General features: G+C 46.4%; 1 protein-coding gene across 1 annotated transcript in view; it reads left to right on the top strand.

The window, feature by feature from the left end:
- The window catches only part of WASHC4 (WASH complex subunit 4), a 209,637-nt gene that overhangs the window by 50,569 nt on the left and 135,572 nt on the right, over window positions 1-23,496 (top strand). Inside the window, exons 6-7 of the mRNA XM_063927760.1 lie at window positions 17,923-17,990; window positions 20,670-20,752. Of these exons, the coding sequence (XP_063783830.1) occupies window positions 17,923-17,990; window positions 20,670-20,752 (151 nt within the window). The remainder of the gene's footprint in view (window positions 1-17,922; window positions 17,991-20,669; window positions 20,753-23,496) is intronic.

Genomic DNA, 23,496 nt, shown 5'->3' with positions numbered 1-23,496 from the left:
TTACTGGACAAGTGGTCCGGATAACATCTTCAGATGCATTGGTTAATCACCCTATCCCCCAGGGCCAGGGTGGCTCTCCTGTGGTGGCTGCAGAGTACTCACCTTCTCGAGGGCCGCAGATTCGGCATTCAGGACTTGGGTCCTGGTGACCACGGGTGCAAGCCTCCGAGGGTGGGGAGCAGTCACACAGGGAAGAAATTTCCAAGGTCTGTGGTCAAGTCAGGAGACTTGCCTTCACATCAACATCCTGGAACTAAGGGCCATATACAACGCCCTACGTCAAGCGGAGACCCTGCTTCGCGACCAACCGGTTCTGATTCAGTCAGACAACGTCACAGCAGTGGCTCATGTAAACCGACAAGTCGGCACAAGGAGCAGGGTGGCGATGGCAGAAGCCACCAGAATTCTTCGATGGGTGGAAAATCACGTAAGCGCACGGTCAGCAGTGTTCATCCCGGGAGTGGACAACTGGGAAGCAGACTTCCTCAGCAGACACGACCTCCACCCGGGAGAGTGGGGACTTCATCAGGAAGTCTTCGCACAGATTGCAAGTCGGTGGGAACTGCCACAGGTGGACATGATGGCATCCCGCCTCAACAAAAAACTACAGAGGTATTGCGCCAGGTCAAGAGACCCTCAGGCGATGGCTGTAGACGCACTGGTGACACCGTGGGTGTTCCAGTCGGTCTATGTATTTCCTCCTCTTCCTCTCATACCCAAGGTGCTGAGAATAATAAGTAAAAAAGGAGGAGTGAGAACAATACTCATTGTTCCGGATTGGCCACGAAGGACTTGGTATCCAGATCTGCAAGAAATGCTAACAGAGGACCCGTGGCCTCTTCCTCTAAGACAGGACTTGTTGCAACATGGGCCCTGTCTGTTCCAAGACTTACCGCGGATGCGTTTGACGGCATGGCGGTTGAACGCCGGATCCTAGCAGAGAAAGGCATTCCGGATGAGGTCATTCCTACGCTGATAAAGGCTAGGAAGGACGTGACAGCTCAACATTATCACCGTATATGGCGAAAATATGTTGCTTGGTGTGAGGCCAGGAATGCCCCTAAGGAGGAATTCCAGCTGGGCCGTTTCATTCACTTCCTATAGTCAGGAGTGAATTTGGGCCTAAAATTAGGCTTTATTAAAGTTCAAATTTCGGCCTTATCCATTTTCTTTCAAAAGGAATTGGCCTCTTTACCTGAAGTACAGACTTTTGTGAAGGGAGTGCTGCATATTCAGCCTCCTTTTGTACCTCCGGTGGCGCCTTGGGACCTTAACGTTGTGTTAAGTTTCCTTAAGTCACATTGGTTTGAACCACTTAAAACAGTGGAGTTGAAATATCTCACTTGGAAGGTGGTCATGTTTTTAGCCTTGGCTTCGGCTAGGCGAGTTTCGGAATTGGCGGCTTTATCACACAAAAGCCCCTATCTGGTTTTCCATATGGATAGAGCAGAATTGCGGACCCGTCCTCAATTCCTACCTAAGGTGGTCTCATCCTTTCATATGAATCAACCTGTTGTCGTGCTTGTGGCTACACGTGACTTGGAGGATTCCGAGTCCCTGGATGTGGTCAGGGCTTTGAAAATTTACGTGGCCAGAACGGCTAGGATCAGAAAAACAGAAGCACTGTTTGTCCTGTATGCAGCCAACAAGGTTGGCGGCCCTGCTTCAAAGCAGACTATTGCTCGCTGGATCTGTAACACGATTCAGCAGGCGCATTCTACGGCAGGATTGCCGTTACTGAAATCGGTTAAGGCCCATTCCACTAGGAAGGTGGGCTCGTCTTGGGCAGCTGCCCGAGGCGTCTCGGCACTACAGCTGTGCCGAGCTGCTACTTGGTCGGGGTCAAACGCCTTTGCAAAGTTCTATAAGTTTGATACCCTGGCTGAGGAGGACCTCCTGTTTGCTCAATCGGTGCTGCAGAGAGTCATCCGCACTCTCCCGCCCGTTTGGGAGCTTTGGTATAATCCCCATGGTCCTTACGGAGTCCCCAGCATCCTCTAGGACGTTAGAGAAAATAAGATTTTAAACCTACCGGTAAATCTTTTTCTCATAGTCCGTAGAGGATGCTGGGCGCCCGTCCCAAGTGCAGACTACTTCTGAGAGACTTGTATATAGTTTTGCTTACATATGGGTTATGTTATAGTTCCATCAGGTTGGACTGATGCTACGTTATTTCTCTAACGTCCTAGTGGATGCTGGGAACTCCGTAAGGACCATGGGGAATAGCGGGCTCCGAAGGAGGCTGGGCACTCTAGAAAGATTTATGACTACCTGGTGTGCACTGGCTCCTCCCACTATGACCCTCCTCCAAGCCTCAGTTAGATCTTGTGCCCGGCCGAGGTTGGATGCACACTAGGGGCTCTCCTGAGCCTCTAGAAAGAAAGTATAGAATTAGGTTTTTTATTTTCAGTGAGACCTGCTGGCAACAGGCTCACTGCAGCGAGGGACTAAGGGGAGAAGAAGCGAACTCGCCTGCTTGCAGCCGGATTGGGCTTCTTAGGCTACTGGACACCATTAGCTCCAGAGGGATCGACCGCAGGCCCAGTCCTTGGTGTTCGGTCCCGGAGCCGCGCCGCCGTCCCCCTTACAGAGCCAGAAGCAAGAAGAGGTCCGGAAAATCGGCGGCAGAAGACATCAGTCTTCACCAAGGTAGCGCACAGCACTGCAGCTGTGCGCCATTGCTCCTCATACACACCTCACACTGCAGTCACTGAGGGTGCAGGGCACTGGGGGGGGGGGGGGGCGCCGGCGCCCTGAGCAGCAATAAAAACACCTTGGCTGGCAAACATACATCACATATAACCCCCAGGGCTATATGGATGTATTTTAACCCCTGCCAGAATCCATAAAAATGCGGGAGAATAGGCCGCGGAAAAGGGGCGGAGCTATCTCCCTCAGACACACTGGCGCCATTTTCTCTTCACAGTGCAACTGGAAGAAAGCTCCCCAGGCTCTCCCCTGTAGTTTTCAGGCTCAAAGGGTTAAAAAGAGAGGGGGGGCACTAAATTTAGGCGCAATATTGTATATACAAGCAGCTATGGAGGAAAATTCACTCAGTTATAGTGTTAATCCCCACATTATATAGCGCTCTGGTGTGTGCTGGCATACTCTCTCTCTGTCTCCCCAAAGGGCTTTGTGGGTCCTGTCCTCAGTCAGAGCATTCCCTGTGTGTGTGCGGTGTGTCGGTACAGCTGTGTCGACATGTTTGAGGAGGAGGCTTATATAGTGACGGAGCAGATGCCGATAAATGTGATGTCGTCCCCTGTGGGGCCGACACCAGAGTGGATGGTTAGGTAAAAGGTATTAACCGACAGTGTCAACTCCTTACATAAAAGGGTGGATGACGTAACAGCTGTGGGACAGCCGGCTTCTCAGTCCGCGCCTGCCCAGGCGTCTCAAAGGCCATCAGGGGCTCAAAAACGCCCGCTCATTCAGATGGCAGACACAGATGTCGACACGGAGTCTGACTCCAGTGTCGACAAGGTTGAGACATATACACAATCCACTAGGAACATCCGTGACTTGATCCCGGCAATAAAAAATGTGTTACACATTTCTGACATTAACCTCTAAAAATGGGTTTTTATGTTTGGGGAGAAAAAGCAGGCAGTGTTTTGTTCCCCCATCAGATGAATGAATGAAGTGTGTGAAAAGCGTGGGTTCCCCCTGATAAGAAACTGGTAATTTCTAAAAAGTTACTGATGGCGTACCTTTTCCCGCCAGAGGATAAGTTACGCTGGAAGATATCCCCTAAGGTGGATAAGGCGCTCACACGGTTGTCAAAATAGGTTTGGCACTGCCGTTTTAGGAACGGCCACTTTGAAGGTACCTGTTGATAAAAAGCAGGAGGCTATCCTGAAGTCTGTATTTACACACTCAGGTACTAGACTGAAACCTGCAGAGCGTGCTGCTGCAGCGTGGTCGGTGACCCTGTCAAACATACTAGTTTGCTAACATGAGAACATATTAAAGACGTCGTCTTATATATGAGGGATGCACAGAGGGATATTTTGCCGGCTGGCATCCAAAATGAATGTAATGTCCATTCTGTCAGGAGGGTATTAGAGACCGGTCACTGGACAGGTGATGCTGCCCTTAATTATTTGGGGATGGTCTCTGGGACCTCGTATCCGCAGCAACAGCTGGGAAGAAATATTTTTACCTCAATTTTCCTCACAGACTAAGAAAGCACTGTATTATCAGGTACAGTCCTTTCGGCTTCAGAAAAGCAAGCGGGTCAAAGGCGCTTCCTTTCTGTACATAGACAAGGGAAGAGGGAAAAAGCTGCACCAGTCAGCCTGTTCCCAGAATCATAATTCTTCTCTCGCTTCCTCTGAGTCCACAGCATGACGCGGGGGCTCCACAGGTGTAGCCAGGTACGGTGGGGGGCCGTCTCAAAAATTTCAGCGATCAGTGGGCTCGCTCACAGGTGGATCCCTGTTTCATTCAAGTAGTATTTCAGGGGTACAAGCTGGAATTCGATATGTCTTCCCCCCGCCGTTTCCTCAAATATGCCTTGCCGACAACTCCCTCAGGCAGGGAGGCTGTGCTAGAGGCAATTAATAAGCTGTATTCCCAGCAGGTAATACTTAAGGTGCCCCTACTCCAACAAGGACGGGGTTACTATTCCACACGGTTTTGGGGTACCGAAACCGCATGGTTCGGTGTGACCCTTTTTTATATTTTAAATCCTTGAACACATACATAAAAAATTCAAGTTCAAGATGGAATCGCTCAGGGCGGTTATTGCAAGCCTGGACGAGGGGGATTACATGGTATCCCGGGACATCAAGGATGCTTACCTGCATGTCCCTATTTACTATCCTCGCCAGGAGTACCTCAGATTGTGGTACAGGGTTACCATTACCAAGTCCAGACTCTGCCGTTTGGACTGTACATGGCACCGAGGGTGTTACCATGGTAATGGCCGGAATGAGGATACTCCTTCGAAAAGGGGAGTTTTTAATTATCCCGTACTTGGACAATCTCCTTATAAGGGCGAGGTCCAAGGAGCAGTTGCTAGTCGGGGTAGCACTATTTTGGAAAGTGCTACAACAGCACGGTTGGATTCTAAACAGTCCAGAGTCACAGCTGGTTCCTACGACACGTCTACTGTTCCTGGGGATGGTTCTGGACACAGACCAGAAATAAGTGTTTCTCCAGGAGGAGAAAGCCAAGGAGCTGTCATCTCTAGTCAGAGACCTCCTGAAGCCAAAACAGTTATCGGTGCATCATTGCACGCGAGTCCTGGGAAAAATAATAGCTTCCTACGAAGCAATCCCATTCGGCAGGTTCCATGCAAGAACTTTTCAGGGGGACCTGTTAGACAAGTGGTCCGGGTCGCATCTTCAGATGCATTAGGCTGATAACCCTGTCTCCAAGGACCAGGGTATCTCTACTGTAGTGGCTGCAGAGTGCCCATCTTCAAGAGGGCCGCAGGTTCGACATACAGGACTAGGTCCTAGTGACCATGGATGCCAGCCTTTGAGGCTGGGGGGCAGTCACACAGGGAAGAACCTTCCAGGGACTTTGGTCAAGTCAGGTGACTTCCCTACATAAATATTCTGGAACAGAGGGCCATTTACAATGCCCTGGGTCAGGCAAGGCCTCTGCTTCAAAACCAGCCGGTCCTGATCCAATCAGGCAACATCACGGCAGTCGCCCATGTAAACCAACAGGGCGGCACAAGAAGCAGGATGGCGATGGCAGAAGCCACAAGGATTCTCCGATGGGCGGAAAATCATGTGTTAGCACTGTCAGCAGTGTTCATTCCCGGAGTGGACTACTGGGAAGCAGACCTTCTCAGCAGACACGACTTCCACCCGAGAGTGTGGGGACTTCATCCAGAAGTCTTCCAAAGGATTGTACACCATTGGGAAAGGCCACAGGCGTCCCGCCTCAACAAAAAGCTATAAAAGATATTGCGCCAGGTCAAGGGACCTTCAGGCGATAGCTGTGGACGCTCTGGTAACACCGTGGGTGTACCAGTCGGTTTATGTGTTCCCCCCTCTGCCTCTCATACCAAAGGTACTGAGAATAATAAGAAGGCGAGGAGTAAGAACGATACTCGTGGTTCCGGATTGGCCAAGAAGAGCCTGGTACCCAGAACTTCTAGAAACTATATATCAGAGGACCCATGGCCTCTGCCGCTCAGACAGGACCTGCTGCAGCAGGGGCCCTGTCTGTTCCAAGACTTACCGCGGCTACGTTTTGATGGCATGGCGGTTGAACGCCGGATCCTAAAGGAAAAGGGCATTCCGGAGGAAGTCATTCCTACGCGGATTCAAGCCAGGAAAGATGTTACTGCAAAACATTATCACCGCATATGGCGGAAATATGTTGCTTGGTGTGAGGCCAAAAAGGCCCCAACAGAGGAATTTCAACTAGGTCGATTTCTGCATTTCCTACAAGCAGGAGTGTCTATGGGCCTAAAATTAGGCTCCATTAAGATACAGATCTCGGCTCTGTCGATTTTCTTCCAGAAAAAATTAGCTTCAGTACCTGAAGTTCAGACATTGTAAAAGGAGTGCTGCATATTCAGCCCCCAGTTGTGCCTCCAGTGGCACCTTGGGATCTCAACGTGGTGTTGAGTTTCTTAAAAATCACATTGGTTTGAACCACTAAAAACCATGGATCTAAAATATCTCACTTTGAAAGTGGTCATGTTATTGGCCTTGGTTTCGGCCAGGCGTGTATCAGAATTGGCGGCTTTGTTATATAAAAGTCCTTATCTGATTTTCCATATGGATAGGGCAGAATTGAGGACTCGTCCCCAGTTTCTCCTTAAGGTGGTATCAGTTTTTCACTTGAACCAACCTATTGTGGTGCCTGCGGCTGCTAGGGACTTGGAGGATTCCAAGTTACTGGACGTAGTCAGGGCCTTGAAAAATTATGTTTCCAGGACGGCTAGAGTCAGGAAAATTGACTCGCTATTTATCCTGTATGCACCCAACAGGCTGGGTGCTCCTGCTTCTAAGCAGACTATCGCTCGCTGGATCTGTGACACGATTCAGCAGAAGCATTCTGCGGCTGGACTGCCGCATCCTAAATCAGTGAAAGCCCATTCCACAGGGAAGGAGGGCTCATCTTGGGCGGCTGCCCGAGGGGTCTCGGCTTTACAACTTTGCCGAGCTGTTACTTGGTCAGGGGCAAACACGTTTGCAAAATTCTACAAATTGGATACCCTGGCTGAGGAGGACCTTGAGTTCTCTCATTCGGTGCTGCAGAGTCATCCGCACTCTCCCACCCGTTTGGGAGCTTTGGTATAATCCCCATGGTCCTTACGGAGTTCCCAGCATCCACAAGGACGTTAGAGAAAATAAGATTTTACTCACCGGTAAATCTATTTCTCGTAGTCCGTAGTGGATGCTGGGCGCCCATCCCAAGTGCGGATTGTCTGCAATACTTGTAAATAGTTATTGCTAACTAAAGGGTTATTATTGATCCATCTGTTGAGAGGCTCAGTTGTTTTCATACTGTCAAACTGGATATAGTGTCACGAGTTGTACGGTGTGATTGGTGTGGCTGGTATGAGTCTTACCCGGGATTCAAAATCCTTCCTTATTATGTCAGCTCGTCCGGGCACAGTGTCCTAACTGAGGCTTGGAGGAGGGTCATAGTGGGAGGAGCCAGTGCACACCAGGTAGTCATAAATCTTTCTAGAGTGCCCAGCCTCCTTCGGAGCCCGCTATTCCCCATGGTCCTTACGGAGTTCCCAGCATCCACTACGGACTACGAGAAATAGATTTACCGGTGAGTAAAATCTTATTTTTTTTCATACTGTTAACTGTTTACTTGATACACAAGTTATACGGCGTGATTGGTGTGGCTAGTATGAATCTTGCCCTTGGATTAACAAAAATCCTTTCTTCGTACTGTCCATCTCCTCTGGGCACAGTTTCTCTAACTGAGGTCTAGAGGAGGGGCATAGAGGGAGAAGCCAGTGCACACCCAGACCTAAAGTCTTTCTTAAAGTGCCCATGTCTCCTGCGGAGCCCGTCTATCCCCATGGTCCTTACGGAGTCCCCAGCATCCTCTACGGACTTCGAGAAAAATATTTACCGGTAGGTTTAAAATCTTATTATTTGCCAGCAGCAGGATTTATAGAGGGTACGTTATAAAATGTGATCAGCGTTCCTTTTGTGGAAATTCACAGCTATTGGACGATAACTGCCAGATGCAGACCTGTTTATCACAATTAAGGCTACTACTGCTATATAATATTAGTCAATCATTTTCTATTCTATTTTTTTCTATACTGCTACATAACTTATTGGGCCTATTATATGCTAGCAATAAACGCCATTAAGGGATACAATAAAAAGATTCAGCGCCTATTGGTAGCACCAAATTTATAGGGTGATATCTACCAGCAGCTGATACATCTAGAATTATCAAGTGCACTAAATAGCACAGTTACCTTATATTGTACAGTACAGTAACATTGGTCAGTAGCACAAGAACTTATTATAAGTACCATTCAGAAAAGGTCCAGGAGGCACTAGATAACATTCAAATGATACATAGGAGACCAGTATTCTTGCGGAACGGAGATACTTTAGTAGTGTAATAATATGACAACATATACTGTATAACAAATCCCTATGAAGGTCATTGTTACCGGAAAGAAGTTTTTTTTTTTAATATAAAGGGATATTGCGCACACACAGGGATACAATATGGTTCTTTTAATATCACAATTATTGTTTATTTGCTTCTCCCTCCTTTATTATCACTATTGTACACTTCTATTTTTAAATATTTCACAATAAGAGGCTTTTTAACATTATTGGCTTTTATATAGTCTAATTTATTAATATTTCTGTAAGACTAATTCTTCTTTCTTCTAAACTTAAGGTGAGTATACACTCACCAATATATTGAGGGTGTATACCCTCAATGGTCTAAACGACGTTGTTCAGATATAGTATGTCAGCCCTGCAGCACAGCCGATTGCCGATATATCTGATAGTATACAGTATCCGAGCATAGTGCTGTATGTACAGGTGGTCTTTAGACTTGCTGCAGACAGAGCCGGATTAAGGGGGGGCTCAGGGGGTAAGAATCCCTGGGCCCCCGTACCTGAAAGGGCCCCCCGCCACAGATCAGATCGGTGATTAATCACTGATATGTGGCGCTGCAGTAGCAGGCACTAAAAGCCATCATAGTGGCAGTGCCGCACTACTCTGCTGGGCTGCCAGCGGCCACCCAGTGTAACTGCGGTGCTTGGAATGGATGCATGAATGAAAGTCTGTGACGGCTCTCAGTGGCCGCTCAACCTGTGAACTGTGAATGTGCAGCCAAGCACATGGCAATGGATAAAGGGGGTAATTCCGAGCCGCTCGCACGCTGCTGTTTGTCACAGCGGTGCGAACGGGTTGTTCTGCGCCTGCACGGTGGCTGCAGTGCGCACGCGCGTCGTTGCCCAGCGACGGCTGGCACCGGACAACGACCAGGAGAACGAAGAAAGTGATCGCTGACGCGATCGCAAGAAGATTGACAGCAGGCAGGCGTTCTGGGGCGGCAACTCACCATTTTCTTGGAGTGGTGAGTCCAACGCAGACATGTCCAGGCGTTTGTAGGGCGGATGTCTGACGTCCATTCCGGGACCTGCATCGCTGGATCAATCGCACAGGGTAAGTAACTCTTACCCTGGTCTACTTCTACACAATTTTTTTTTTTGCATAGCAGGGCTGCACAAGCGTTCGCAGCCTTGCTATGCAAAAAAGCCCTCCCCCATAGGCGGCGTCGAGTTGATCGTACAGGTAGCAAAAAGTTGCTATGTGTGATCAACTCTGAATGAGTGCTGCAGACAGCTCAACGCAGAGGGAAAAGTAAGCCAGAAGCATTTTTTTGTTTGTTTTTTGGTAACCAGTTAAAATAAAATAAACAAGGAATATCTGTCTCTATAGACTGACTAAAGGTCCATACACACTTAACGATAAAATGAGCGACGTCGCTCATTTTCCCCCTCCTTGAGCGACGTCGCTCATTTTATCGTCAAGTGTGTATGCCGCCAGCGACGACCGATGCGCGGCCCCGCGGGTCGGCAACGATCGTCGCTGTCGGTAGGGCATGCATGAAGGATGTGGACTGTCGTCCACGACTTTCATGCAGGGCTGGCGGGGGGTGACGTCACTGAGCGATATGAGCGGTCATATCGCTCAGTGCGTACAGGCGGCCGCCGACCGGCCGGCCCGGGAGGGGGAAACGTTAGACGATGTCGCTCACAGAGCAACATCGTCTAATGTGTATGGGCCTTAACCGTTTAAGATGAGGCTGCTTCATCTACTTTCAACATGAGCATATGCTGCTGGATTCATTGCCACTTATGTCGTGACTTCTTTGCTTTCTGGTCATGTATATCTCTTTTTCTACTTTTGGCATTATATGGATGTGCTGGTGTTTGTGTGTGTGTGTGTGTGTGTGTGTATGTGTGTGTGTGCGCTCAGTGAATATATCTAATAGCTACATTTGTATCTATTTGTAGCAGCTACAGTTTGTGCACTCAGGGAATCCATTCATATAGCTACATTTGTATGTACTTGTAGCAAATATATCTATCACCGAACAGAAGACATACTAAGGAGCATATGAAGACTCAATCATTACAGAAAGTACCAACTCTTAATATTAATAATCTACTTATATGAATGAATTCAGTATAATACTATCTGGATGGATATACTGCCAATAGCAGCTAGAGAACGCACAAGGCTGCAGCTCCACCTGTAATATGGTGGTCATTCCGAGTTGTTCGCTCGTTGCCGATTTTCGCTATATTGCGATTAGTCGCTTACTGCGCATGCGCAAGGTTCGCAGAGCGCATGCGGTTAGTTATTTTACACAAAAGTTAGGTATTTTACTCACGGCATAACGAGGATTTTTCATCGTTCTGGTGATCGTAGTGTGATTGACAGGAAGTGGGTGTTTCTGGGCGGAAACTGGCCGTTTTCTGGGCGTTGTGAAAAAACGCTTGCGTTTTTGGGAAAAACGCGGGAGTGTCTGAAGAAACGGGGGAGTGTCTGGGCGAACGCTGGGTGTGTTTGTGACGTCAAACCAGGAACAAAACTGACTGAACTGATCGCAATGGCTGAGTAAGTCTGGAGCTACTCAGAAACTGCTAAGAAATTTCTTTTCGCAATTCTGCGAATCTTTCGCTCGCAATTTTGCTAAGCTAAGATACACTCCCAGAGGGCGGCGGCTTAGCGTATGCAATGCTGCTAAAAGCAGCTAGTGAGCGAACAACTCGGAATGAGGGCCTATGTATGGTGATTGCTGAGTAGACGATGCATTAAAGAGCAGGCAAAGCATTAATTGCTACATATAGCACAAATTCTCACTTGCTCCATATAATAGTTGGAGCTAAGAGCAATAAATAAAATTTATAGTAGCTCAGTGAGCTCATGAGAATTGAATTGAATTGCAATAAATATATTCAGTGACTCTAATAACCACAACTTTATCAATTTGCAATCACTATAGCCACTGCGGAAGTAACAACATATTAAAGAACCTATAAAGGATCAATCATTACAGATAGCACAATAAGAGTGGTCATTCAGTGACTATGTTGATGTATTTCAGTATTTATTAATAAGAAGTATAGAGCATACAGTGCTGCAGTATTGGAAGCCATCTCTGAGAACCAATAAGAGAATTACCCAAATAGCTTCTCTTATAAATCACCAGGTAGATTACAATACTTACTGATACACAATATGTGGAATATTGAATAACCAATCTTGGGGTGATAACGGAATGTATAGCTGATGGCTGATAATACTCTCTTCTTCCATAATTAACTGTTCAATCAGACACTGTTATTTGGACCCTGATCTGCAGCAATATATTTAAATTATTTGATAAATAAAGATACAAACACAGGTAGCGAGCCTTTGTTTTAAATTCCACTTTATTGAGCACTTTTTTATTCACTAAGTATATTTTTGTCATATTTTATGGTCTTTATTTTGTGCTTGGATACTCTTAATGAATATGATAAAAGTAAATTTGTAATTATTTCTCTTGTGCGCCAACAAAGAGACATTGTATTTCTCTCTTCTCTTGCACCTCTGCATGCAGTAAGATACTCTCTCCAGGTGCTACTTACCATCCTCACCTGTGTGTTGTTTATCTGCGTTCATAGGCGTGCTCAGGACATTTTATTAGGGGGTGCACGTTTAGAAGGGCGTGTTTAGCACCGCCTATTGGGCATGTCTAACACCACCTACTGGGCGTGTCTAACACCACCTATCAGACGTGTCTACCACCACATATTGGCACTCAATGCAAACTAAATAATATAGTTAATTGATGCACAGATATACAGTATATATACACTGCTCAAAAAAAGGGAACACTAAAGTAACACATCCTAGATCTGAATGAATAAATTATTCTTATTAAATACTTTGTTCTTTACATAGTTGAATGTGCTGACAACAAAATCACACAAAAATTATCAATGGAAATCAAATTTATTAACCCACGGAGGTCTGGATTTGGAGTCACACTCAAAATTAAAGTGGAAAAACACACTACAGGCTGATCCAACTTTGATGTAATGTCCTTAAAACAAGTAAAAATGAGGCTCAGTAGTGTGTGTGGCCTCCACGTGCCTTTATGACCTCCCTACAACGCCTGGGCATGCTCCTGATGAGATGGCGGATGGTCTACTGAGGAATCTCCTCCCAGACCTAGACTAAAGCATCCGCCAACTCATGGACAGTCTGTGGTGCAACGTGGCATTGGTGGATGGAATGAGACATGATGTCCCAGATGTGCTCAATTGGAATCAGGTCTGGGGAACGGGCGGGCCAGTCCATAGCATCAATGCCTTCGTCTTGCAGGAACTGCTGACACACTCCAGCCACATGAGGTCTAGCATTGTCTTGCATTAGGAGGAACCCAGGGCCAACTGCACCAGCATATGGTCTCACAAGGGGTCTGAGGATCTCATCTCAGTATCTAATGGCAGTCAGGCTACCTCTGGCGAGCACATGGAGGGCTGTGCGGCCCCCCAAAGAAATACCACCCCACACCATTACTGACCCACTGCCAAACCGGTCATGCTGGAAGATGTTGCAGGCAGTAGAACGTTCTCCTTGGAGTCTCCAGACTCTGTCACGTCTGTCACATTTGCTCAGTGAGAACCTGCTTTCATCTGTGAAGAGCACAGGGCGCCAGTGCCGAATTTGCCAATCTTGGTGTTCTCTGGCAAATGCCAAACGTCCTGCACGGTGTTGGACTGTAAGCACAACCCCCACCTGTGGACGTCGAGCCCTCATACCACCCTCATGGAGCCTGTTTCTGATCATTTGAGTAGACACATGCACATTTGTGGCTTGCTGGAGATCATTTTGCAGGGCTCTGGCAGTGCTCCTGCTGTTCCTCCTTGCACAAAGGCGGAGGTAGTGGTCCTGCTGGGTTGTTGCCCTCCTGCGGCCTCCTCCATTTCTCCTGATGTACTTGCCTGTCTCCTGGTAGCGCCTCCATGCTCTGGACACTACGCTGGCAGACACAGCAAACCTTCTTGCCACAGTTCACATTGATGTGCCATCCTGGATGAGCTGCACTACCTGAGCCACTTGTGTGGGTTGTAGACTCCGTCTCATGCTACCACTAGAGTGAAAGCACCGCCAGCTTTCAAAAGTGACCAAAAACATCAGCCAGAAAGCATAGGAGCTGAGAAGTGGTCTGTGGTCACCACCTGCAGAACAACTCCTTTATTGGGGGTGTCTTGCTAATTGCCTATAATTTCCACCTGTTGTCTATTCCATTTGCACAACAGCATGTGAAATTGATTGTCAATCAGTGTTGCTTCCTAAGTGGACAGTTTGATTTCACAGAAGTGTAGTTGACTTGGAGTAACATTGTGTTGTTTAAGTGTTCCCTTTATTTTTTTGAGCAGTGTGTGTGTGTGTGTGTATATATATATATATATATATATCTGTTTAATATATATATCTGTTTAATGTATATATCTGTTTAATATATGTTACATTTGTATATTTTATTATTTAAGATTATATCCTAATCTCTCAAAATATATATTGATATTGAATTTGAACTTGTCCTCCTCCAAGAGAAACGCTGTATTCGGTGGCGTTGGCACATGATGAGAGGGAGAGCGTGGGTGGGAGCATGAGCGTGCATGCACGCGGCATGACATCATCACGACACATCCCACAGGTTAGAGGAACTGGGAGTAGGATTACGTCAGTGCTGCTGCACCATACAAATGAATGACAGCCAGACTGAGCGGAGGGGGTGGCGGGCGCAATGGGCGGGAGAACACAAATGAGCACACTCTGCGATCGCCGATACTGTAGCAGCAGCAGGTGTGTGTGAGGGGGTGACAGACATTAGGGGGTGCCTGTACGCACCAGGCACCCCCCCTGCGCACGCCTATGTCTGCGTTCAGCACTGTGCTATTCCATCTGGCACTTAAAACAACCAGCTTGCAATTACAAACTGGCCTTGCTTGGCTTTGTGGACTTTTGCATATATACAGACTATGTGAATCTATTGCTGTTGGTTTCCAGACTAATCTCCGGAGTTACTATTGCCTGTGTTCACTGTTATCAGCTACATTACTATTGTCTGCATATTGTATCCTGTTACCATTGACTTCCAAGTCGATCATCGATGTTTGCCATCGGCTTCCAGGCCGGTCATCACTGTTATTAATTTCACTGGTTTACAGGTCATCACCTGTGACTGTTATACCTGTCAGCTTCTCTGCTCAAACCATCAGTATTGTTATTGTGCTTCAGTGACTATTCATACATCTGTGTGCTAAATAAATATCATTGCGCACATGCGCAGGAATCTTCTACAGCCTCCTTGTTTCCTCCACCACACCACCACTGACCCACTAGTGCCCCCTCCGGGTACAGACACAGTTACAGACCTGACACGAGGGTGTTCACCAAGGTGATGGCAGAGATGATGTTTCTACTCTGTAAACAGGGAGTGAACATAATTCCGTACTTGGACGATCTCCTGATTAAAAGCACCATCCAGGGAAAGGATGCTGGACAGCATTGCTCTCTTAACCAAACTTCTCCAGGATCATGGGTGGATTCTGAACCTTCCGGAAATCTCACCTAGAGCAAATAAGGAGGCTTCCATTCCTAGGAATGATACTGGATACGGAGTCGCAGAAGGTGTTCCTTCCGTTGGAGAAGGCATTAGTAATCCAGTCGATGGTTTGGGATGTCCTGAAGCCAACCCGTGTATCGGTTCATCTGTGCATTCGCCTTCTGGGGAATATGGTGGCCTCTTCCGAGGCTCTTCAATATGGAAGGTTTCATGCAAGACCCTTCCAGCTTGATCTGTTGGACAAATGGTCCGGATCGCATCTTCACATGCACCAGAGGATCCATCTGTCGCCAAAAACCAGGATCTCCCTTCTGTCGTGGCTACAGACTTCTCACCTCGTCGCGGGTCGGAGGTTCGGAATTCAGAACTGGATTCTGCGAACCACAGACGCAAGCCTCAGGTGTTGGGTAACAGTCACTCAGGGGATGCAGTTTCAAGGAAGATGGTCAAGTCAGGAAGTTGTCCTTCCAATCAACATTCTGGAACTCAGGGCCGTATACAACGCCCTTCTGCAGGCCTCACATCTTCAAGATCGGGCCATTCAGTGACGGAAGTAACGTACATAAACCGACAGGTCGGAACGAAAAGCAGAGCAGAAATGTCAGAGGTGTCAAGAATTCTCCTCTGGGCAGAGAGAAACGCTGTGGTGTTGTCAGCGGTCTTCATTCCGGGAGAATACAACTGGGAAGTAGACTTCCTCAGCAGACATGACCTGCACCCGGGGGAGTGGGGCCTTCACCCGGAAGTGTTCAGGTGCTTGACAAGTCGATAGGGATATCCACAAATCAACATGATGGCCTCTCGTCTCAACAAGACGCTCAAGCTGTATTGTTCCAGGTCGAGAGACCCACAGGCGGGGGTGGTAGACGCCCTGACGACTCCATGGGTCTATCAGATGGTGTACGTGTTTTCGGCACTTCCTCTGATCCCAAGAATTCTAAAAAGAATAAAAAGGGAAAAGGTTCAAGCAATTCTAATTGCTCCGGACTGGCCAAGAAGGGCCTGGTTCGCGGACCTTCTGGAGATGCTCCTCGAAGATCCGTGGCCTCTACCTCTTCGCGAGGAACTTCTGCAACAGGGCCTGATCGTCTTTCAGGACTTAATGCGGCTACGTTTGACGGCATGGAAGTTGAACGGATGATTCTAGCCAGGAAAATGATCCCTAACAAAGTTATCCCGACTATGATCCAAGCCAGGAAAGGGGTAATGTCTAAGCATTACCATCGTATTTGGAAGAAATACGTCTCTTGGTGCGAGAACAGAAAATTTTCTGTGGTGGAATTCCATCTGGGACGTTTAGTGCTTTTTCTACAAGCTGGAGTGGATGTGGGCTTATAGCTGGGCTCCATAAAAGTCCAGATTTCGGCATTGTCCATTTTCTTTCAGAAACTATTATCTTCTCTCCCTGAGGTCCAGATGTTCTTGAAAGGTGTTCTACACATCCAACCTTCCTTCGTGCCTCGCACGGCACATTGGGATCTCGATGTGGTGCTGCATTTCCTACAATCGGACTGGTTCGAGCAGTTACAGGAGGTGGACGTAAAATCTCTTTCGTGGAAGACCGTCACAGTGTTGCCTTGGCTTCAGCAAGACGTGTGTCGGAGCTGGGAGCTTTGTCTCCCAAAAGTCCCTATTTGATTTTCCATGAGGACTGAGCTGAACTCTGAACTCGTCAGCAATTTCTTCCTAAAGTGGTGTCTGCGTTTCACATCAACCAACCTTTTGTAGTTCCGGTTGTCACCGACACCTCTGCTACTTCAATGTCTTTGGATGTTGTGGGGGCTTTGAAGGTGTATGTGAAAAGAACAACTCGTCGCAGAAAGACGGACTAGCTGTTTGTTCTTTATGATCCCAATAAGATTGTCCAGCATGCTTATTCCACGGCAAGTTTGCCGTGTCCAAAATCTGTACAGGCCCACTCTACTCGGTCGGTGGGTTCTTCCTGGGCGGCTGCCCGGGGTGTCTCGGCTTTACAGCTCTGCCGAGCAGCTACTTGGTCAGGTTCGAACACGTTTGCCAAGTTTTACAAGTTCGACACTTTCGGCCTCTGAGGACCTTCAGTTTGGTCAATCAGTTCTGTAGGAACCTCAGCGCTCTCCCACCCGGTTTGGGAGCTTTGGTACATCCCCATGGTACTAAATGGACCCAAGTACCCTCTAGGACGTAAGAGAAAATAGGATTTTAATTACCTACCGGTAAATCCTTTTCTCGTAGTCTGTAGAGGATACTGGGCACCCGTCCAGTGCTTCGTTCTTCCTGCACTGTTAATTGGTTAAGTAATGTTGGTTCAGCCGCTGCTGTTCCTGTTTCAAGTTTGGTTAGCTTGGCTTTCCTCTTGTTGTGTGTGCTGGTTCGAATCTCACCACTATCCTTTATATCCTTCTCTTAAAGTATGTCCGTCTCCTCTGGCAGAGTTTCCTACACTGTCTGGTAGGAGGGGCATAGAGGGAGGAGCCAGCCCACACTATCAAATTATTAAAGTGCTCATGGCTCCTAGTGGACCCGTCTATACCCCATGGTACTAAATGTACCCCAGCATCCTCTACGGACTACGAGAAAAGGATTTACCGGTAGGTAATTAAAATCCTATTTTTTCTCCATTTAATTTTATGCAAAGTAATATCTGTCAGTCATACATGTAAATGTTTAAGTAACTTGTCAGCACTATAATGGGACCCCTCCATATGCAGCATTTGCCACCTGTCTGGAGTGGACTGCACTGTTTTTACTACTTTTCCAATCTGCTCTATTGTTTATTTTCACTGATTTCAGAATCCTGATATTAATGCTGATCACATTTCTTGATTCCTTTCAAAGCTGCAGACTCGAGCGTTGTAGAGGGCGATTCCCAAATCCAAATGGGAAGGTTTGTTTCCTTCCTGCAGGTAACTTTCCCTACTGAAAGAGGCCATGATCTGGCTAATTTTCTTGGCTAATATCTGTGTTTTGCAAGATATGGGAATGTCTGCATTCTTGTTGTCTTCTGTTTAGATTTTGTATTCGTAGTCCCCTATACATGTCTGCACTGTTATGCAATTTAAACATACATGGTGAAAAAAATACTATTTATATAGAAATAAAGAAAAAACTGCCTTCTGATGTGGTAAACTGTTTACAAGATAACTACTTCTATAGAGCTGCAATTAGCAGCCTAAAGGGCCCCATACACTAGAACGATAATGACCGATTTCAGACAGTTTAAGGCATTCGGGCCGATATATCTGGTGAAATCGGGCATTGTGGATGTGTATCCGATGCGCGTTCCCGTGAGGGTCGGATTGGCTCCCCTAGATCGTTAGTGCTGCACTTGTGATATGTCGGTTCTCGCAGGCATGGTTGGGATCGAATACGATATATCGCATGCAAAATGTACCAAATCGTATGGAACCACTCCCGGGAGAGTACGAGGAAAATCTCCTGCGACTTCAGCCTCAGACATATCTTTGTAGTGTATTAGTGTACAGTATTATGGTCTTCCCAGTACTAACCTCTTTGTTGCCACAAAGAAATATATTGCCAATATATTAAAATAGAGTTTAGGACGCAGAAGTCTCTCTTTTGATAGTCGGCAATACTTATAATAATAGACTAACGCTGCTTTTCACCTCTATGGGGGGAATTAAAATGTTCTGCGCGCCAACGGCCACTAGATGGCACCCAACAAAGCAATTGTTGCTCTGTTTGGGCGCACACAGCTACCAGCGCAGCCATTACTGTTATGATGATCCGTCATTTTGACGGGCTGGTAACTATTGTATGTACAGTATATAATTGCCTAAAGCTATAGACATGTATTTTGCTATTTCTTGACATTTGTGAACGTGATTTCTGATATCTCATGGTTCATGATGTTTAGATACTTGTAATGGAACCCCTTAAAAGACTGGAGGTGGCTTACCTCTAGAATTAGACCAATTTTATTTTCTCTGCTTTTCCTCAGTTTCTCTGGTTTTTAATTTTCCAGCAAATTGATCATTTTTATCACAAGATTTAAAGTGGAGCAAAAAAAATCTGAGGCATATGTGAATGGGTTTTTAATTGATGAATGAATAAATACCTACCAGGAATGCTTTTGATACAGCATACCTCCCAACTTTCTAGAAAGAGGGACACACGCGCAGCTTTGCCCCAGAAAAGGGGCATGGCCTATGAAAAGGTACGTGGCCTCGCGGGAGGACCCGCGGCTGCGAACCACGCCCCGTTTTCATCAGTGAGGGGGCATGCCCAGTACTCCGTGAGCTGCTGGCATGCCCCCTCTCCTCCCGCCTCTGCTGAATAGATTCTATTCACTGCTGCTTTGCTAAGCAGAGCAGCAGTGACAGGAGCCTCCCAACTACCCCTGCCCCACCGCGGGACACTGCGGCCCACGGGTGGGATAGTCCAAAAAAAATGGGACTGTCCCGTGAAAATTGTGACAGTTGGGAGGTATGTTAAAGTATTCCCAGCTTTGCTAATTAGGAGTAGTCCTGATCACGTATATTATGATGAAATACACATTTTGATGGAAAATAGGATAGACCTATTCTGTATCATGCATTGCTTGAACCCAGTCAGCTATTGTGCGGTTAAGCTGGGTAACACTAGGTGATATGTCGTCTGATCAGAACGACATATCATTCACATTGCGCATATTGGGCCTAATTCAGACCTGATCGCAGCAGCAAGTTTGTTAGCTAATAGCCAAAACTGCTGGTGAGGCAGATGTAACATGTGCAGAGAGAGTTAGATTTGGGTGGGTTATATTGTTTCTGTGCAGGGTAAATACTGGCTGCTTTATTTTTACACTGCAATTTAGAGGTCACACCCCACCCAAATCTTACTCTCTCTGCACATATTATATCTGCCCCTCCCCTGCAGTGCACATGGTTTTGCCCATTAGCTAACAAATTTGCTGCTGCAATCGGGTCTGAATTAGGCCCATTGTACAGTGTGTATGCTTAGTATGCACGCCACCCCAGTCGTTAGCGATGTCTTCTGGTCAGGTCTGCTGCAGGGCTGACAAGACATCACTAGCGATGCCTGCAGCATGGTATCCCGCGTTCCTTCGTCGCCCCCCTGCATCGACAAGTGTGGATCAGCTGGGTACACACGTCATCTAAATTCCAATCCCTATCAAACTAGGCCAGCTTTTTTTTTTTTCTTTTTGGGATGCTTTCTTTGAAATCCTCCCACAGGTATCCTTAAGCAACCGCATGATCGCAGAGTGATGCATCTGACTGCTGTATGTAGCAATGCAGTCTTATATCATTAGAGGCACGCACACATATTACTATGTAAATGACTTTCTAAAGGGAAGACTGCACCTGCGTTACTTACACTTTATAAAGGTATTGCATGATTTTAGTGTCTGCTGCGAGTTAAAGCAAATACACATTGCTGAGACATAAAAAACATAAATGTGGACAGCTACAAATCCTAGGCATATAAGGCTTTGTTACCAATATATAGTTAACTATATACCTGCTGCTATGCATCATCAGCATGACCTTATATGACTTACTTCCATCAACTGTAGGTTTGTAGACGGTTACTTTGTAAGAGTGTCACTTGTTTTTCCTTTCCAGGAACTGTCGTGTTTTGTGACGAGGTGTTATGAAGTAGTGATGAATGTTGTGCATCAGTTAGCAGCTTTATACACCAGTAACAGGTAACAGCAGAAAAACGACACCAGCTTGCTTGTTTGGTTATATGTCATGTACCAATTAATTTTCTACAAAGAAGTGAGCGAAAGTAACAAAGCTATTGTTTTCCAGTCTATTGTACTTTTTTTTTTTTTTTTTCTTCATCATTACTCTGAGACCCTAAATGTGCAGGGGAGACTCCAGTCACAAACTTTATCCTGCTGCCACACCAGTCTTGCTGTGGCATGTCTCCTAGCTGATCCATTCACTAGTGGCATGCATTGGGTATGGGTGATTGTCGCCCGGGATCCCTGCGGTCAGCATACCGACGCTGGGATCCCGGCCTGCAGTGGAGCGAGTGGTACAAAGCCCCTTGCATACACGCTGCGCTTGCCACGCTGGGGGTTCAGTGGCTTGCTGCGCTTGCCACAGGTTCTGTTCCCACTCTGTGGGTGTTGTGGACTCCCACGAGTGGGAATAGTCCTCGGCCCCCTGCTGGCATTCTGGCTGCCGGGATCTCGACGTCTGCATGCTGACCACCGGGATCCCAAGTGCAGTGATGGTGACTACATCTCAGTGGCATGGGCATGAGCATCCCCACATCGCATTCTGAATAGTGGTGAAGGGCAATAGGCTACACTAGTCACTGAATCAGTATAATGGGACATCCTCCAGGATGGTACCTGCTAAAGTGCTGGGCCCTTTAAGAGGTTCATACCCTATGGGATAATGGCACCTCTCGATGATTATGCAACTGAAATTCATTTTGTATACATAGTGTGCTAGCAGCTCCTTCTCTCCTCTGTGTACACAGCTGCAAGCAGACACCTCTAGCTGTGGTGGTGTTGCATGGAGCTCGGTCCTCAAGGAAGCACTAACAGTTCATGTTTTCCAGGTGACTTGTGGATTTTTAAACGTGACAGTTGGTCATACCCAATGCACCTGCTGGGTGACCTAGAAAACATGAACTGTTAGTGTTCCTTGAGGACCGAGTTTGGGAACTACTGACCTAGAGGGTTGTGTGTTTGGTATTCTTCTGGATTGACTGTTTCTTATTCTGTACACCATCTACTTTTATTCTCCTAGTTTCTAACCAGGGCAGATAAAGGGAGTAATTCCAGGACTAGGACTGGCAGGAGCTTTCTCTGTGTTATATTATACTTGTGTAAAGTGTATAATTAGGTTGCCCTCAAGAGGATACTAGAGACCATCTCTCTTGCTAAGTCTCGGAGATGTCAGTGTTCTAGTGGAGAGTCTGGTTCCCTGTGGTTTTCTCCCCAAAAAAGCAAGTTAGCGGAAGAATTATAAGTTGATGATTCCTAGTGTTTTGATGAGGAATGTTACATGGATGACTTAATGCAGGCAGAATGGCAGGTGCTGTGCGTACAGAATAGTGAAGTGTAATGAGACTGTCAGCATTTAATCCTTCCAATTACGTTTATAGGAGGCTGCTCAAAGGAGTGAACCATCAAAAAGGAATAAACACTGAGGGGATTAGTATATGACATCTAACACAATTGTTTAATTAGATGCAGAGTGTGTCAATTTAATGCAAGTTACCCACTGTGTTTAAACTGTTTCACTAATAGGTACCACTGGAAAACAGCTATGGTTTGTAATATGTTTCAATGTCTAAACCTTTAGATCAGTATTGATAAGGATATATGTGAAGTGATTTTATAATTTTTAATCAAATAAAAAACTCTTTTATTGTGGACAGCGCTTTCAACTTTTTTCCTTGATTTATATTTAAATTATTGGGACTCAACAAACCCACTATTGAAAGCAGCAGTGCACAATTGAAAGGAGGTGTAATTTTAAGGAGCTGCACAGCTGACACACACAAGAGCTTAGCGCTTTCTAAGTTTGAGGTTGCTTTTCTAGTGGAGAGTCTGGTTCCCTGTGGTTTTCTCCCCAAAAAAGCAAGTTAGCGGAAGAATTATAAGTTGATGATTCCTAGTGTTTTGATGAGGAATGTTACATGGATGACTTAATGCAGGCAGAATGGCAGGTGCTGTGCGTACAGAATAGTGAAGTGTAATGAGAATCTGGCAGTACACGGTTTCCTTTTTCTCTGCAATTGGCACCCTTGCTCTACATGTTTCAAATTACATGCATATCGAAGATGCTTTATTTGTTGTCAAAATAAGGCATGGCTAAATGGGGAGGCTTAGAATCAAAATAACCACCTTGTTAAAGCACATCCAGGAGTCCTCTGAATATCGGGAAGAGGTTTTTTTTTCCAGCTTCGGTGGTCCGTTCTCTGGCTCACAGCTTGGCAGGCAGATGCAAAGTCCTAAAAACTAGGGTCCTTACCTTTTTCAGGTGATACGATTATTTAGCCAGGCACAGGGCATAAAGAGTACAGGAAGAAGTTGGTTGGTAGTCGAGATGGAAGTTCCACCCTCCACGTGGGGGAAAACAAACTTTGTCTGCAAAAAAACCACTGATCAAACCCTCAGGGAAACAGTCTGCATGGTGGACATACTGCCCACCCTATGCAAGCTGCGGTATAGCCTGTTTGTACTCTATCGGGATCAGTGCTTCCATTCCACTTCAGATTCCTGAGTTAGGAAAGAATGCTATAGATTGGAAATACATCATTTACCTCCACAGACCTGTTCCCCATTATTTTTAACAGGCTATGCAAATATCTATTCCTTCCTTATTCTCTGCAGAGGAGATAATCCCAGTGCCAGTAGTACACCAGGACAAAAGAACAAAGTGGATCCTTTTGACATTAAACTCTTCTGTTTGGTGGACATGTTAA

The sequence above is a fragment of the Pseudophryne corroboree genome, chromosome 6 (genome assembly GCF_028390025.1).
Source record: "Pseudophryne corroboree isolate aPseCor3 chromosome 6, aPseCor3.hap2, whole genome shotgun sequence".
Taxonomy (NCBI): domain Eukaryota; kingdom Metazoa; phylum Chordata; class Amphibia; order Anura; family Myobatrachidae; genus Pseudophryne; species Pseudophryne corroboree.
This window is presented reverse-complemented; position numbering and strand designations above follow the sequence as displayed.